The following is a 19,524-nucleotide window of genomic DNA, read 5'->3' as shown; positions in this document are numbered from 1 at the left end:
AAATTTGACGATTCTTTTTACTACGGTTACGTAATTACAATACGGATCTAAAGCTTCAATCAAAAAAGAAACTGGAGCTCATTTGTTCGATATGATATCATTTATGCTTGAAGAAACGGCGTCGAAACATAAGAAAAACGAGCGCAACACAACCCAAACCTATCCGAAACTCACCCGAGGCCCTCGGGACCTCAACCAATAATTCCAAAAAGTCATATATTACTACCCAAACTTAGTCAAACCTTCGGAACACCCAAAACAACACCAAAATACCAAATCAACCTCGGATTCAAGCCTAAGAACTTCTTAACTTTCAACTTTCGCCAATTCAAGCCTAATTCTACCACGGACCTCCAAACTACATTTCGGACACACTCCTTAGTCTAAAATCACCCAACGAAGCTAATTGAATCATAAAAATTCAAATCCGAATTTGTTTACTCATAAGTCAACTTCCGATTGACTTTTTCTAACTTGGCTTTCTAAATAAGAGACTAAGTGTTCATTTCACTCCAAAAACTACTCCGAACCCAAACCTACCAACTCAATATAACTCAACACAGTTGAACAACACAATAAGAAGCAGAAATGGGGGAAACGAGGCTATAACTCTCAGAACGAACGACCGGGTCGTTACATTCTCCCCCTCTTAAACAAACGTTCGTCCTCGAACGAGTCTGAAAACAAAACATACCTTGAGTCTGAACTCATATCACGACATGAAATCTACTTCACTCCCTAACTAAACAACGCGAAGAGATCCTTCAACGCACCCATAACTTATACATCAAATCAAGGTGGAAATCAAGCACCAAATAGTTTCTTTCTACACCTCAAGCAAATCCTTCTCATCACAATCAAATTATATGAACTCAGATCGTAGACACATCATACTCATCACGTAGCCATCCAATCATCACTTCCCCTAATAGAGACACTACCAAACATATAAATCCAAAAGCACATGCTCACACAATCAACACCTCAGTGCTCAAGCTACAGTCACACCCGGCCTCAAGTCCTCCAGATTGGCCCAACATCAACACACAGAAATCATATCTCGCACCTCATCCAGGGAATCATAAGCCGTCGATGCACAACTGATACCGAGCACTCATGTACGCATACGAATGCGTGGGAGGAATTCAAAGAGTTACACTTCAAGCTGAATCAATACCGCACGATAAGAATTCAAGAATGTGAAATTTTCCTAAAGGTTCTGCAGCCTCTCGAAGATAAGTACAGACGTCTCCGTACTGATCCGCAAGACTCTACTAAACCCGCTCATGACTCGTGAGACCTATACATAAGCTCTGATACCAACTTGTCACGACCCAAAATCTAACCATGGTCGTGATGGCGCTTATCGTGTTACAAGACAAGCCTATTTCCCAAAATATTACTACTAAATCGATTATAAGAATTTAATAAAATAATACCAACATTTGAATTTCTCATAAACTAAATCAACTCTAAATATAATATAGAAAATACGGAAACGAGCCCCAAACATCGGGGTGTCACTAAGTCATAAGCATCTAAAATGATTAACTAAGATATATAAGTTGTCTAACTGTCCAAAAGAAGAAATGACAAGAGGAGTAACAAAGTCCTGCGGACGCTAACAACTACCTTGAACTCTCCAAAGATAGCCGGCCTAAACTCAACGATCGTCGCCTTCTAACTCACCTAGATCTGCACATAAAGTGCAGGGTGTAGTATGAGTACAACCGACTCAGTAGTAATAGAAATAATTAAGGAACTGAGCAGTAGTGATGAGCTAAGAAGAATAATCCAATTATTATTTCCACAATTAAGTACAACCAGGAGAAGACATGTAATTTCATAAATCAGTAAGACTACAAGGAAACTTAACAGGTAAATGCAGCAACAGTACAAGTAAATGCAACCTCACAGCAATATCACTCCATCACTCAGCACTCGCACTCAACGCTCAACACTCTGCGCTCACTGGGGTATGTACAGACTCCGGAGGGGCTCCCAAAGCCCAAGTGCTAAGCATGGACAACTCACGTGCCATCATATCAATACTTGGATCTGCACGGTCAACTCACGTGCTACGCAGACAACTCACGCGCTATGGTATCAATACCTGAACCCGCACGGTCAACTCACGTGCTACGCGGACAACTCACGCTCTATGGTATTAATATCCTCACAACCAGGCCCTCGGCCTCACTCAATCATGTACCTCACTAGCCTCACCATCATCAACAAATAAGGGAATACAGTCCACATCAAGTATCGTAATATATTAGCAAATAATAGAGACTGAGGTAAACATGTACAATTATTTCTATGACTGAGTACAAATAATGTGAGCATGAATAAAGCCTAAGCATGATCTCTAACATGAAGGCAGACAAGTTCAACAACAAGTAACTACGTAAACACAGATGTTGGCCATGAGGCCTCACAAGAAGGATCAAGTCTCAATCCCTCAAGGTATACACCCACACGCCCGTCACCTAGCGCGGGTATCACCTCCAAACAGTCACACGATATCAAATTCTCCGGGTTTATACCCTCAAAACCAGAGTTAAAGCTGTTACTTACCTTAACAGCGTAAAATCCTACTATGAGATGCCCTCATCTCTGGACTCGGTCTCCAAAAGTACCAAATCTAACCATAATCAGATTAATACCATCAACATAGGTTAATGAATCGAATTCCACAATAAAACTACAAAATATGCCAAAAATCCGAAACCGGCCAAAAACCCGGCCTCCGGTCCCACATCTCAGAACCAGTCAAAAATAGCAGAATCAAAAACCTTGTCCTCTCCCGAGTCTAACCATATAAAATTCATCAAAATCAGATTCCGTTTGGTCCCTCAAATCCTCACTTAAACTCTCCGAAACTCAAACCCTAACTCCCTCAATTTCACTTTGAAATCATCAATCAAATCCCAAAAATGAAGATGAATTCATGAAATATAATCAAAATCGAGTAGAGAATACTTACCCCAATCCCTATGGTGAAAATCGCCTCCAAAATCGCCCAATCCGAGCTCCTCAACTCAAAATATGACTGAATGAAGAAACCCTTATTTTATATATTTTTCTGTCAGCTATTCTGCCTCGTTTCTCATGCCAAACAATCCCGAAACTCACTTTTTATACCTTTAATGGATTTCTTGTAAAAGTTTAGTCAAGTTAGGCTTTTGAATCACTCAATTTGACCTTATAATGAAGGAGATATATAGGTTTTAATATTTGCAAATCGTACAGATTTTTAAATACGCCGTCAGTGGCAATTTCGTAATTAATCTGAAAAATCTGGCAACCTAATTCTTAGTAAAATGGCCATAAAATCCTCATACGATGTCCAAATTAGATGATTCTTTTTGCTACGGTTCCGTAATTACGATACGGATATAATGCTTCAATCAAAAAAGAAACCGGAGATCATTTGTGCGATATGATATCATTTATGCTTGAAGAAACGGCGTTGAAACATAAGAAAAACGAGCGCAACACAACCCAAACCTATCGAAACTCACCCGAGGTTCTCGGGACCTCAACCAATAATTCCAACAAGTCATATATCACTACCCGAACTTAGTCGAACCTTGGAAACACCCAAAACAACACCAAAACACCAAATCAACCTCGGATTCAAGTCTAAGAACTTCTAAACTTCCAACTTTCGCCAATTCAAGCCTAATTCTACCACAAACCTCCAAATTACATTCCGGACACACTCCTAAGTCTAAAATCACCCAACGAAGCTAATCGAATCATAAAAATTCAAATCCGAATTTGTTTACTCATAAGTCAACTTCCGATTGACTTTTTCTAACTTTGCTTTCTAAATAAGAGATTAAGTGTTCATTTCACTCCAAAAACTACTCCGAACCCAAACCTACCAACTCGATATAACTCAACACAGCTGAACAATACAATAAGAAGTAGAAATGGGGGAAACCGGGCTATAACTCTCAGAACGAACGACCGGGTCGTTTCATCAATGGTCGAAGAACTGGAGCAAATCACATTAATCAAACATCTGCCCGAACGAAAGGTATACCTGTCCCGAGCTCAGAAAAAAGCTTATTCAATTTCTTATAGCTAACATGAACTGTTTCGCTTGGTCCCATCTTGACATGACAGGGATCCCACCGGAAATCACCACCCATAGACTAAGCTTGGATCCGAAATTCAATCCGGTGAATCAAAAAAGAAGGCCCCAGTCCGAAGTCAAATATGCCTTCATCAAGGACGAGGTAACCAAACTTCTCGAAATAGGATCCATTCGAGAAGTAAAGTACCCTGAATGGTTAGCAAAACATGGTGGTAGTCCCTAAGAAGGGAAACAAACTTAGAATATGTATAGATTATAAAGACCTGAATAAAGCATGCCCCACGGATTCTTTTCCTTTGCCTAATATCGATTGTATGATCGATGCCGCGACCGGCCATGAGACTCTCAGTTTTCTCGATGCCTACTCCGGGTACAACCAGATACAGATGAACCTGGAGGATCAGGAAAAGACCTCGTTTATCACTAAGTACGGTACCTATTGTTATAACGTAATGCCATTCGGTCTAAAAAATACTGGTGCAACTTATCAACGCCTAGTAAACCGAATGTTCGAAGAACAAATAGGAAAATCAATGGAAGTTTATATTGATGAAATGTTAGTTAAGTGGGCGAGCAGAGGACCATTTGAAGCATTTGCAGGGAACTTTCGATATACTGAGGGAGTACAATATGAAGCTCAACCCCGAAAAGTGTGCATTCGGGGTTGGCTCGGGCAAGTTTCTTAGTTTCATGGTGTCCAATCGGGGAATTGAGATCAACCCCGATAAAATGAAAGCTATCGAGTATATCACGGTAGTGGATAATGTAAAGGCCGTGCAGAGGCTGATGGGGCGGATAGCCACCCTAGGACGATTCATTTCGAGATCTTCAGATAGGAGCCACCGATTTTTCTCACTGCTTAAAAAGAAGAGCAATTTTGCATGGACTTCGGAATGTCAGCAGGCCTTGGAGGAACTAAAGCGGTATTTATCGAGCCCGCCGCTGCTTCATACCCCGAAAGTGAACGAACAACTTTACCTGTACTTAGCTGTCTCGGAGATAACAGTAAGTACAGTCCTAGTTCGAGAAGAACAAGGTACACAATTCCCTATTTATTATGTCAGTCGGACCTTAGGTAAGGCCGAAACTAGATATCCACACATTGAAAAATTAGCGTTTGCTCGCCTCTAGGAAACTAAAACCATATTTTTAATGTCATCCGATATATGTTATAACAACTTATCCTCTTTGAAATATCTTACACAAACCCGATCTACCAGGTCGATTGGCCAAATGGGTCATAGAAATCAGTGTGTACGATATTGAGTATCAACCCCGAACAGCCATCAAATCTCAAATCTTGGCGGACTTCGTGGCTGACTTTACGTCGACCTTCGTACCCGAGATTGAAAAAGAACTACTGATAAAATCGGGAACATCTTCGGGAGTCTGGACAATCTTTATGGATGGTGCTTCGAACGCGAAGGGTTCCGGACAAGGTATCGTACTAAAATCACCCACAGGTAATGTAGTTAGACAGTCAATCATAACTACAAAATTGACTAACAATGAGGCCGAATATGAGGCTATTATCGCAGGTCTCGAACTAGCTAGAAGATTAGGAGCGAAGGTCGTAGAGGCTAAGTGTGATTCCCTCCTTGTGGTAAACCAAGTTAACGGGACTTTTGAAGTCCGAGAAGATCGAATGCAGAGGCACTTGGATAAACTACAGGTGACTCTACATCGATTTAAGGAATGGACCTTGCAACATGTACCACGAGAACAGAACATCAAGGCCGACGCTCTTGCAAACTTAGGTTCATCGGTCGAAGATAACGAACTCAACTCGGGGACTGTCGTACAACTCATGAGATCGGTAATCAAATAAGGTCACGCCGAGATAAACTCCACAAGTTTAACATGGGATTGTAGAAAGAAATACATAGAATACTTAAAGAACAGGAAGCTTCCATCATATCCAAAGGAGTCGAGAGCTCTACGCACAAAGGCAGCACGGTTCACTTTATTCGAAAAGGGAACAATGTTTAGAAGGATGTTTTATGGACCATTGGCAATATGTTTGGGACCGGGAGATACCGACTACATCCTACGAGAAATTCACGAGGGCACTTGAGGAAATCATTCTGGTGCCGATTCGCTGGTCCACAAAGTAATCAGAGCAGGGTATTATTGGACCGACATGGGCAAGGATGCGAGGGAGTTCGTTCAAAAGTGCGACAAATGCCAAAGGCATGCGCCCATGATTCATCATCCCAGGGAATTACTCCACTCGGTCCTATCCCCATGGCCCTTCATGAAATGGGGAATGGACATTGTTGGCCCCCTCCTTTCGGCCCCAGGTAAGGTTCAGTTTGTTTTGTTTATGACTGATTATTTCTCTAAATGGGTTGAAGCACAGGATTTCAAGAAAGTCAGAGAAAAGGAAGTCATAGACTTCATTTGGGACCATATCATATGTCGATTCGGGATCCCATCTGAGATTGTATGTGATAATGGAAAACAATTCATCGACAACAAAGTAACTAGATTTCTCGAGGATCACAAGATCAAAAGGATCCTATCAATACCTTATCATCCCAGCGGGAACGGACAAGCCGAATCGACCAACAAAACCATCATCCAAAATCTTAAGAAGAGATTGACCGACGCCAAAGGAAAATAAAGAGAAATACTACCCGAGGTCCTATGGGCATACCGCACAACATGGAAATCTAGCACCGGAGCAACACCGTTCTCGTTGGTTTATGGTGCTGAAGCTCTGATCTTGGTCGAGGTCGGAGAACCTAGCATCAGGTTTTGATATACAACAGAGGAGTCGAATAACGAGACCATGAATACGAGTATAGAATTATTGGATGAAAGATGCGAAGCCGCTCTCATCTGATTGGCTGCCCAAAAATAGTGGATCGAAAGGTACAACAATCGAAGAACCATTCTTCGATATTTTAACATCGGGGACTTGGTGCTAAGAAAAGTCACCCTCAACACCCGAAATCCGAATGAAGGGAAACTGGGTTCGAACTGGGAAGGACCTTATCATGTTCTCGAAATCATCGGAAAAGGATCCTACAAGCTCGGCATGATAAACGGCAAACAACTGCCGAGAAATTGGAACGTATCACACCTAAAACGATACTACTGCTAAGGTATGGCCCCTCCCATTTTAATTTATATTTCAAAACTAACCCTTGCAGTTGTTCGACCAGAAACATCGATGGATCCTTCAACACGAAGCCTTTAGGTCTGAAAGCACGTGTTGCACTCTTTTTCCCTGTCACGACCCAATTTAGGATCATGACCGGCACTTAGGAGCAAGTGCTCCCAAGTAAGCCTCATCGGTATTTTACAGAAAATTGGATAGAGTTTCCCTTGTTTTTGGACTATCCAAAAATTTCCCTGTCTCAAAATCAACAACCAACCATCCTAATATCAAACCAAACAATTGACAACTTATCAATTAACCAAAACAAGTCTCCACCATTACTAATCAACCCACTACCAACCAGAAATACTAATTTATCTCCAATTTCGATAAGAAAATGCAATACTCATCATAAGTCCATAATAACAAAAGAATACTCAAGACTCTAAAAGAATGACTATGGAGCGACTCTAAGAGTTCAAAAGAAAAGACCATAACAATAAATAAAATCTCCGCTCACGCGAACAAGTGCGAGGCTCACCAAGAACTATCAACCTTTGCGCTCTAATTAGCGAAATCCTCGCCTGCGTCAACTGCTGTCTCTATAAAAATATTAGCGGGGAGTGAGTTGCTAGCTCAGTGAGTAATAACACTTAACCACAACCATTTTTATTGGGGACAAGTCAGAAAACATGCTAGTATATCAAACAGAAAATAACAAAAAAAATGCCCTTTCAGAAACAATAAATAATTTTCAGTCTCATCATGTTTTTCTTGTAGTATAATACAATTAACAATTCAGTAATAAACTCGGTAACCACTATATAATATCAATTTTCATATTTTGGGAGGTTTCTATGAACGGATCATGTACTCGGTATAACTATGGACTTCTTCTCAAGAAGTCAAATATAACGGTAGTCCCTACTCGAGGAAAATTGGTAACGGTATTCTAGTTCTACCTTCCCACTAGCGAGGGCTATAATGGTAATCGGTAATTACAAGGTGCACCAGGTCTAATGAACCCGCCGTTAGCTACGGGATCCTTCAAAGTCTACTCCCATTTATACTTGTCTCTTTAATCCGTATATACTCATAGGAAAATATTTTAAACAAATATAGGGCATTTCGGTTCTTATCAAATCATGTAATTTCATTTCGATAACAGTAAATTCAAGTAACGATAAAACAGATCTAGTGACAACGAAAATATTTAAAATAATAGTAATCATCTCAAATAACTATTTCGGTATCATATCGAGTAAAATATTTGTCCCATATGCAACTCAAAATAATCGGTAACATATTCATATTAAAAATCATGTCTAAATCATGCAAGTTATGAAAACACAAACTGCGGTAAGATTACTACTCACAGTACTCGTGCCGAAATACCAAATGCTTCACCTCAAGCAATTCGTATAACTTCTTTTAATCAATCTATAATTACATGATATCGATCTCATTTTAATTTTCATGTTTAGGCTAATTCATAGCTAATTTAGAATGCTCAACCCTCAGAGTTTAATGTTTGGCTCTTAATTCGTCGAATTATAATAACCCAACAAATTCCTCTTATTCTACTTGAAATATCAAGATCCATTTCAATATCCCAACTTACTTCTATCAAAATTACATTGTAAATTTCTCCAATATCACTAATATTAGTAGCAATCATTTTTGATTACCAATCACTAACGAAACGGAAGGTTTTTGAAGGAATATCCCTTCTTCTCTTTTTTGTTTTTTATTGGCATATACAGAATATATAAGTTTATACCCCCAAACCTATAGTACCGATTTATGAAAAATTCCATGAACTCCATTAATTCATTAATTTTAATTCTTCAACTAATTCTCAACCCCAACTCTATAGCCATGGAATTTATGAATCAAAACTATGAATTAAGTTCAAAAATTTACCTACCTTGTTCCCCTTCTCTGTAAATCCCTTTCCTAGAACAAAGTAAACCCACTTTGTGGTTGCTTTTGATCGCCTCTGTCCGTTTTGCTTCTCCCGAGCTTGGTCCCTTGTTCTTTTGTTTTTGTATGCTCAATGCTCTATTTCTCTTTAGCGCAGCTTTTGCTGCTTCCCCTTTTCCCCTTTTCGTTTGTGTTTGAGTTTTCCCACAGAATGGGCTTCGGCCCTTTTTGAATTCTTATTCTTTTTTTTAATTTGTTTTGTTTTTTTATAGTTAGTTTCTTATTATTATTATTATTATTATTATTATTATTATTATTATTATTATTATTATTATTATTATTATTATTATTTTAATGACCAATACACCCTTATAAAAAATATAGGGTATTACATCCTCCCCACCTTGTGAAATTCGGTCCCCGAATTTAACTCAAGTATGTACCTATAGACTGAAATAAATGGGAGTACTTGACTCGCATAGCATCTTCTATTTTCCAAGTAGCTTCTTCAACTGTATGATTTCGCCATAAGACTTTTACAAACTCAATTTCCTTTGACCGTAGCTTTCTTACTTGCCTATCAACAATAGCCATTGGTTCCTCCTCGTAAGACAACTTCTCATCAAGCGGTATAGCAGGTGCTTCAAGCACCTAAGATGAGTGTGATATACATTCCCTTAGCATTGAGACATGAAAAACTGGATGAATAAAGGACAACTCAGGAGGAAGTGCCAAACGATAAGCCACCGCTCCCACTCGGTCTAGTATCTCATACGGTCTTATAAACCTGGGGCTTAACTTGCCTCTTTTCCCAAACCGCATCTCACCTTTCATAGGAGAGACTCATAGGAACACTTTGTCCCCAATTGTGAACACTAAATCTCTTCTTCTCTTATCCGCATAAGATTTTTGTTTGCTTTGAGCTCTAAGCAATCTCTGTCTGATCAACTGGACTTTATCCATAGCTTCTTGTACAAAGTCAAGTCCCAATAAGTTAGTCTCACCAGCTTCAAACCATCCGATAGGAGAACGACATCTTCTACCATACAACGCTTCGTACGGTGCCATTTGAATACTGGACTAGAAGCTATTATTGTAAGCAAATTCAGCTAAATGTAGATAAGCGTCCCAACTACCTCCAAACTCAAGAATGCAAGCTCTCAACATATCCTTCATGATCTGTATAGTACGTTCAGACTGCCCGTCTATCTGTGGATAAAATACAGTACTAAGATCTACTTGTGTACCCAATGCTTCTTGAAAATATTTCCAAAAGCGTGAGGTAAATTGTGATCCTCTATCAGAGATGATGGATATGGGGACTCCGTGAAATCTGACAATTTCGTTCATAAATATCTATGCATATCTTACTCCACTATATGTAGTCTTCACTGGCGAAAAGGGTACTGATTTTGTCAAACGATCTACAATCACCCATACCGAGTCATAACCTCTAAGGGTTCGTGGTAGACCAGTGACAAAATCTATAGTAATCCTTTCTCATTTCCACTCTGGAATCTCAATTTGTTGTAGTAGTCCTGCAGGTCGCTGATGCTCAGCCTTGACCTGCTGACAAGTCAAACAACTAGAAACAAAGTTAGCAACATCTTTCTTCATACCTTCCCACCAGTAAAATTGCTTCAGGTCATGGTACATTTTCGTGGATCTAGGATGTATAGTGTATTTAGAGTTGTGGGCTTCTTCAAGAATAGCATGTCTCAACCCATCTACGTCTGCTACACATAGTTTGTCACCCATTCGAAGCACACCATCACTTTCAATAATCATATCCTTTCTTTTACCAGCTAAGGCCTCATCTCTGTATTTTCATAATCGCTCATCCTCATATTGGGTGGCCTTAATGCGCTCAACTAATGAAGACTTAGCCTAAGCACAAGCCAACAGTGCCTCTGAATTTTCGATGCTAAATCTGATACCTGTATCTTCTAGGCTCTGAATATCTTTGGCCAAAAGTCTCTTTGGAGGAGCTATATGTGCCAAACTCCCCATAGATTTTCTGCTCAATGCATCAACCACCACATTGGCTTTTCCAGGATGATACAAAATAGAACAATCATAGTCTTTGAGTAGTTCCATTTAACGACGCTGCCGAAGATTCAGATCTCTCTGCTGAAAGATATGCTTCAGACTTTTATAGTAAGTATAAATCTCACAAGTTTCGCCGTATAGATAATGTTTCCAAATTTTTAGAGCAAATACTGCTGCAGCTATCTCCAAATCACGTGTAGGATAATTTTGCTCGTGCTTTTTCAATTGTCTCGAAGCATAAGCAATAATACGGCCATTTTGCATGAGAACACATCCTAATCCCACCCTTGATGTGTCACAGAACACCGTAAATCCTCCGAAACCTGATGGTAAGGCTAATATTGGTATAGTTGTCAAACATAATTTGAGTTTTTGAAAGCTCTGTTCACATTCCTCCGTCCGCTGAAACTTTGCATTTTTCTGTGTTAGCTTGGTCAGCGATGCTGCTATTGTGGAGAAATCCTGCACAAAACGCCTGTAATAGCCTGCCAAACCTAAAAAGCTACGAATCTCTGTAGGAGAAGTAGGTCTGGGCCATTTCTGCACAGCTTTTGTCTTCTTGGGATCTACTATAATTCCATCTTTGGATATAACATGCCCCAGAAATGATACTGAGTCTCAGGATATCATCAATAAATACTATTACAAATCTATCCAGAAACGGCTTGAACACCCTATTAATTAAATCCATGAATACAGCTGGAGCATTAGTCAGTCCGAAAGGCATCACAAGTAACTCATAGTGCCTGTATCGAGTTCTGAAGGCAGTCTTAGAAATATCTTCATCTTTGATTCTAAGTTGATGATAACCAGAATGGAGGTCAATCTTTGAAAAGTGGGCAGCTCCTTGTAACAGATCAAACATGTCATCTATACGAGGCAAAGGATATTTATTGTGTATTGTTAACTTGTTCAACTGCCTGTAGTCAATGCACATTCTCAGGGATCCGTCTTTTTTCTTTACGAACAATATTGGTACACCCCATGGAGATATACTCGGTCTGATAAAACCCTTATATAACAAATCATGCAATTGTTGTTTTAGCTCCTTCAAGTCTGTTGTTGCCATCCGATATGGTGGTATTGATATGGGCTGTGTGTCATGTGGCAAATCAATACCAAAATCTATTTCTCGTACTGGAGGCAATCCTGGTAAATCCTCAAGAAATACATCAGAAAATTCTCTCACTACTGGTACATTTTCTATACTAATTGTTTTCTTTTTTGTGTCATTTACAATAGCTAAGAGACCCAAGCAACCTTTCTTCAGAAGTTGTTGAGCCTTCATAAAAGATACAACTTTGCAATAGGAGTGAATAGATACAACTTTGACAAATACGATACACGTATTCAGCTAATAGAGACTCTCCAATAGGAGTAGCAACTAGAAAAGGGTCATTCAATAGCTTAGGCTATCTACTAAACCTCAAAGCAAAGTACGAGGACACATAGAAGTGAGTAGATCCCGGATCAATTAACGCAAGTGCATCAAATGAACAGACAGAAAGAATACTTGTAACCACAGCGTTCGAGGCCTGAGCATCCTGTCTAGTAAATGCAAAAATGCTCGCATGACCTCTACCAGCATTCCCTTGTCCTTGATTCATAGCAGCACGGTCTCTAGCACCTCGATCTCTATTTCCTGTACATGTAGCACCTGAAGTATTACGAGTAGTCTGAGTAGGTGCAGCTGACTGAATAGAAACCTGGTTGAAATTTCTTGGAGGCTTAGGGCAATCCCTCAAGTGATGTCCCAACTGGCTACACCGAAAGCACTATCCCATTAGAACACGACATTGGCCCAAATGTGATCTACCACAGGTCTGGCAGACTGGAGTAGTGGCATTTATCTGCCCAGAATTATGATGTCCAGTTGTTGACGGTCCCCTAGTACCTTGTCTGTAATGTGGTCTGTATATGGTCTGTGAAGACAGATGTGTCCCTGTCTGAGAACCCTGTTGTTGTTGTCCCTGTTTTCTTGCCTTTCGATTTTCACTAAAACTGCCACTGAAAGACCCTCATGTCTTGGCCTTCTTACGTATATCACTAGCCGCACACTCATCACGTCCCTTGTTTTCAATTTTTCTAGCAAGGTCGACTGCATCAGAGTAGGATAAAGTCTTCATCTGTGGGGCTACTGCAGTGTATAACCGACCAACCAATCCATCAACAAACCTCTGAACTCGAGCTTCTTCGGTAGGCACTAAGTACGGAACATATCTAGCCAGCTTACAAAACTTAGTGTTATATGTTGACACATCCATATCTGGAGTCTGAACTAATCTCTCAAAGTCTCTAGCATATTTTTGCATCAGGCTGTCTGTAAGAAAATGATTCATGAACAACTTAGTGAACTCATCCCATGTCAGTGGTGTTGCTCCTGTTGGCCTTCCTAGCAACATAGTTTCATACCATGTATTGGCCATATCCTCTAGTTTGTATGCTGCGAGCTCCACGGCTCTCTCACTAGAACATCCTAGAGCACGTAATGCCTTGAGTGTCTCATCCAAGAAACTTTGAGGATCTGTTGAATTATCAGAACCTGTGAATTTTGGTGATTTCAATTTCAGGAACTCTTGTAGGGATACTTCCTTATTTCCGAAAGTCTGAGTCTGTGCAGGTGCTTGTGTCTATAAAGTAGCCTGAGGAGCTGAACTTCCACCCTGAGTAGGCACCAATGCCTCTAACACATTCAATAATTTTGCCACTGCGTCTGCAGGTAAGGCAACAATAGGTACAATAGTTGGCACTGGTGGTGGAGCATCCTGAACTCCCTACCCTTGCACTTGATCTGGCATAGCAGCTTGGGGTTGAGCCATGTTCCCAACTTCAGGTTGAGGAGCAGTCTGTCTTCTAGTTTGATGAACCCCAACTTGACCGCCACCCCGGGTAGTACCACATCCATCACCACGTCCAGCAGATGAGGGTGTGCGTGTCCTGGCCATCTGCGAAAGAAATACTCCAAAGTCAATCTCAAGTTATCTCAACGCACGATCAAAGAATGAAAGAAGGGAAAACATTCCTAGATGTTCAGTAGCCTCAAGATCATAAGTATGGGCGCCTACATACCCATGAACAAAACTCTACTAAACATTGCTCCATGACTCGGGACTTAAAGCCTAAGATCTGATATCAACTTTGTCACGACCCAATTTAGGATCATGACCGACACTTAGGAGCAAGTGCTCCCAAGTAAGCCTTATCGGTATTTTACAGAAAATCGGACAGAGTTTCCCTTGTTTTTGGACTATCCAAAAATTTTCCTGTCAAACCAAACAATTGACAACTTATCAATTAACCAAAATAAGTCTCCACCATTACTAATCAACCCACTAACAACCAGAAATAATAATTTATCTCCAACTTCGATAAGAAAGTGCAATACTCATCATAAGTCCATAATAACAAAAGAATACTCAAGACTCTAAAAGAATGACTATGGAGAGACTCTAAGAGTTCAAAAGAAAAGACCATAACACTAAATAAAATCTCCGCCCACGCAAACAAGTGCGAGGCTCACCAAGAACTATCAACCTGTGCGCTCTAATTAACGAAATCCTCGCCCGCGTCAACTCTTGTCTCTATTAAAAAAAAATTAGTGGGGGAGTGAGTCACTAGCTCAGTGAGTAATAACACTTAACCACAACCATTTTTATTGGGGACAAGTCAGAAAACATGCTAGTATATCAAACAGAAAATAACAAAAAAATGCCCTTTCAGAAATAATAAATAATTTTTAGTCTCATCATGTTTTTCTTGTTGTATAATACAATTAACAATTCAGTAATAAACTCGGCAACCACTATATAATATCAATATTCACATTTTGGGAGGTTTCTATGAACAGATCATGTAATCGGTATAACTGTGGACTTTTTCACGAGAAGTCAAATATAACGGTAGTCCCCTACTCGAGGGAAATCGGTAATAGTATACTATTTATACCTTCCCACTAGCGAGGGCTATAACGGTAATCGGTAATTACAAGGTGCACCAGGTCTAACGAACCCGTCGTTAGCTACGGGATCCTCCAAAGTCTACTCCCATTTATACTTGTCTCTATAATCCGTATATACTCATATGAAAATATTTTAAAAAATATAGGGAATCTCGGTTCTTATCAAATCATGTAATTTCATTTCGATAACAGGAAATTCAAGTAACGGTAAAACAGATCTAGTGACAACGAAAATATTTAAAACAACGGTAATCATCTCAAATAACTATTTCGGTATCATATCGAGTAAAAGACTTGTCCCATATGCAACTCAAAATAATCGGTAACATATTCATATTAAAAATCATGTCTAAATCATGCAAGTTATGAAAATACTAATTGCGGTAAGATTACTACTCACAGTACTCGTGCTGAAATACCAAATGCTTCACCTCGAGCAATTCGTACAACTTCCTCCAATCAATCTATAATTACATGATATCAATCTCACATTAATTTCCATGTTTAGGCTAATTCATAGCTAATTTAGAATGCCCAACCCTCAGAGTTTAATGTTTGGCTCTTAATTCGTCGAATTATAATAACCCAACAAATCCCTCTTATTCTACTTGAAATATCAAGACCCATTTCAATAACCCAACTCACTACTATCAAAATTACATTGTAAATTTCTCCAATATCACTAATATTAGAAGCAATCATATTTGATTACCAATCACTAACGAAATGAAAGGTTTTTGAAGGAATATCCCTTCTTCTCTTTTTTTTTAATTGAAATATACAGAATATATAAGTTTATACCCCAAACCTATAGTTCAAATTTATGAAAAATTCCATGAACTCCATTAATTTTAATTCTTCAACTAATTCTCAACCCCAACTCTATATCCATGGAATTTATGAATCAAATCTATGAATTAAGTTCAAAAATTTACCTACCTTGTTCCCCTTCTCTGTAAATCCCTTTCCTAGAACAAAGTAAACCACTTTGTGGTTGCTTTTGATCGCCTCTGTCCGTTTTGCTTCTCTCGAGCTTGGTCCCTTGTTCTTTTGTTTTTGTATGCTCAATGCTCTGTTTCTCTTTAGCACAGCTTTTGCTGCTTCCCCTTTTACCCTTTTCGTTTGTGTTTGATTTTTCCCACATAATGGGCTTCGGCCCTTTTTGAATCCTTATTCCCTTTTTTTGATTTGTTTTGTTTTTTTATAGTTAGTTTCTTATTATTATTATTATTAGTATTAGTATTAGTATTATTTTGCTAATGACCAATACACCCTTATAAAAAATATAGGGTATTACATTCCCTTAGACCGGTTTTGTCCCAAATGAATTTTCCGGCGAAGTTTTTAATGAGGCAACCATTGATCGTGCTAACTTAGAACAATTCAACAGTATCCAAGGCCTCTTTACAATCAACCTCGAATATTGGGGGGCATTTCTCTCGAATATCAAGTTTGATGCGAGGAAGTTACTTCATGGCAGCAGGGTCTCGATAGAAAAAATTTGTAAGGGCCAAATAGTAAAACGAACCATGCCCGCGTAGTTTGCTCGAGCCCTGGAACAAAACATGTATACATGTATAATGATTTAGAAAGAGAAGTATTCTTCTTTACCGATATCTCGTACCTTAGAAAAGTTTTTCTACTTCATATTCTCGATCTATTATGTAAACAGGCTTATGGGCCGACCAAGACCGGAGTTCGGATGATTACCCCCACAATTGGGGACTGCCGTCCGAAAAATAAATGAGATCAAATTATATAAACTCCGAGATCATAAGACCTTTTAGGCAACCCTCGATTTTATAAGCCCCGGCAACCCCACTCGGGGACTGACACTTCGGTTAAGCTCAAAGTAAAACGGAAAAATAAGCCGAAGAGGAAAATCCCAAACTAAAGAAGCTATGGCCGAATCAACACGGATCGAAGACGAAAGAATTCCAAAAAAAACAGGACTTCGAATTCTTTCATAAACCGGTTAAAAAGGCTACCCTCGGCAAAATCATAAAAGGCTTCAATAATATCAAGCCTCAAAAACTCTAATGTGTACAAAATTGTTCGAACTCTCGAACAATTTCTTATTTCATGCCAAGGCATTACAAGTTTCGCAAATACAAATAATAAAAAAATAATTCAAACCGAAAAGGGGACAAAGCCATAAACAATCTTTTTACAAAAGCCTAAGGGTTGTTTTTTGCCTTGAGTTCGAGAGACCATCCTCGCTCAAATAAAAAACCTAAGGGTTACCTTACGTCGAGTTCAAGCACGCACTCATTAGATCATAAAGTCTAATTCAGTTCCAATCAAATTGTCTAAACCTCATGTCTTAGAATAACACACTTCATAATTTCATAAGGCGGAAAGGAAGAAAGTTTATATATATATATATATATATATATATATATATATATATATATATATATATATATATATATGTCAAAAATCATTTACAAGGGCAGCATGGCCTGATCAAGTTTCTCTACAAAAGACCGAAATGGTCTTAAAAGAAACACGAAAAATACTAATCCTAAAGGACTTAGTCCTCTCAGGGAGCAGCATCTTCTCCCACGATGCCTTCTTCACTTTCAGATGTGCTCATACTCCCGGTATCATCATCATCATCAGGAAAGTCCAACACTCTGGGTTCGGCTTCAAGCTCCTTAGCATTCTCGATCTCAGCTGTAAGATCGAAGCCACGAGCATGGATCTCCTCGAGAGTCTCCCTTCAAGACTGGCATTTAGCATGCTCGGCAACCCAGTTTGCTCGAGCCTGAGTAGCCTCGGCAACCTCTTTTGCTCGAACCTGAGCAGCTTCAGCGTAGGACCGGTAGACTGCCACCATTGCATCAGCATTAGCCATGGCTATTTCGACCTCCGATTTGGCCGCTACAAGTTTTGTGGCCAGTCTCTCTCGATTAGAAGTTACGAGCCCAACCGAGACTGGAACTCCTCGATTTTCTTGGCTTGAACCAAGGCCTTCTCTTTCAAGCTTTGGAGTTGGGTCTCAGCCTAGGCCAGTTGAGATCGGCAGCCTCCTTTTCTGAGGTAAGGCGGTCCATGTTCTTCTTCTACTCCTAGGCCTCCGCTTTTACTACGTCCACTTCAACACGAAGCTACCAGATCATATCAAACTTTTGCTGGACATGTGGGACCGAACTGTTAGCCATCACGCCTGAGTCAGTGTCATTAACTTCAAAGATTCTTTTTACCTGCTCTTTTGCTTCTCCTTCTCTCTGCTCACTGAGAAGCTTGAAGGCATTTCTCTCCTCAGTAAGCCCTCAGATTTAAGCTTCGTATCGGCTCAGCTCCCCTCGAGATCGGAAAAATGCCTCGTGATAGAGCATAGAGGCCTACAAAAATAGAAAGAAAGAATTATAAAAGGAAAGAAAAATACAAGTATGAAAATTGACAAAGAAAATATGAACTTACCCGACTTAGGGCCTGTTGAGCTTTGTTTAAAAGACAAGACGCTCCCACCTCGTCCGAACTCTTCTTCGGAGCCTCCAAGTCACTCAGATCGGTGACATATTCTACCCCAACAAAATAACCATAGAAAGGATCTTCCTCTCTATGGGATCCCTCCCCGTGACAAGTCTCCACGACCTGAGACTCATGTATCATCGACTGGAAAATGAAGGAAATGAGGGGGAATCCCCGATCTCTATTTCCCCAAGTAGGTTTTTTTCGGGGCGCCACCTCTATATTGACGAGCCTCAAACTCAGTTTCTGCATCGGCATCCACCGCCTCTTCAACGGTCTCTTTGCCCCAAGGTAAAGAATCTTCGGTTCCCCTTGGCTTGGGAACTTGGGCCGGAGTCTCCTCCTCGGCCTCGTCGATCCTAGACGGAGCAGTATCAACCCCCACTGGTTCCGAAATTTTCTGATTATCGGTGCTTGCTCGTGCACGGGCCACCAGCCCAGCCTTCTTATTCTTCTTCTTCTTCTTCTTCTTCTTCTTCTTCTCCATCCCTTAGTATTTGGACTGACTCCATAGTCAGTGGGATTGTGTTCCCCTTAAGTTTACAGATCGCTCTCTTCTTGGATTTTTGACCCTCTGAGTTTAAGGGCCTTTTTCTCTTAATCACCTTCGCCGATTTTGAGATAGGCGGTAAAGCTTCTTCATCATCGAACGGGGGTCACATAGCCGCATCCTTTCCGAGACCTACAAAAGGAGAAAGTAAGTAAACTCATGCTTGAAAGAATGCTTGAACGATAGGAAAATCAGTAAGCCAAGAAGAAGGCTTACCATGAGTACAAGCCTCCCACCGGCCCTTTGACAAATTGCGCCACGCGCGCCGCGGCATATGTTAACGTCGAAACCAGGCTCCTGACCCAGTTCTCGAGGTAGGGAACCGCACCCTGCATCCAAGCAATGGCTGCATCGAGAAG

General features: G+C 40.1%; 1 protein-coding gene and 1 long non-coding RNA gene across 2 annotated transcripts; both read right to left on the bottom strand.

Moving 5' to 3' along the window:
• Window positions 1-7,470: 7,470 nt before the first annotated feature.
• Window positions 7,471-9,307, bottom strand: LOC138900807 (uncharacterized). Its single transcript, XR_011412093.1, has 2 exons — window positions 9,136-9,307; window positions 7,471-7,810 (listed from the first exon to the last, which is right to left on the bottom strand). It is a non-coding gene; the product is annotated as an uncharacterized lncRNA (long non-coding RNA).
• A 1,921-nt stretch (window positions 9,308-11,228) lies between these two features.
• Window positions 11,229-14,125, bottom strand: LOC138901990 (uncharacterized). Its single transcript, XM_070189792.1, has 7 exons — window positions 13,959-14,125; window positions 13,823-13,893; window positions 13,340-13,722; window positions 13,075-13,278; window positions 12,683-12,955; window positions 11,878-12,462; window positions 11,229-11,642 (listed from the first exon to the last, which is right to left on the bottom strand). Exons 1-7 carry the CDS (start codon window positions 14,123-14,125, stop codon window positions 11,229-11,231), a joined length of 2,097 nt encoding a protein of 698 aa, XP_070045893.1.
• Window positions 14,126-19,524: the final 5,399 nt, after the last annotated feature.

The sequence above is a fragment of the Nicotiana tomentosiformis genome, chromosome 11 (assembly GCF_000390325.3).
Source record: "Nicotiana tomentosiformis chromosome 11, ASM39032v3, whole genome shotgun sequence".
Classification (NCBI taxonomy): Eukaryota; Viridiplantae; Streptophyta; class Magnoliopsida; order Solanales; family Solanaceae; genus Nicotiana; species Nicotiana tomentosiformis.
This window is presented reverse-complemented; position numbering and strand designations above follow the sequence as displayed.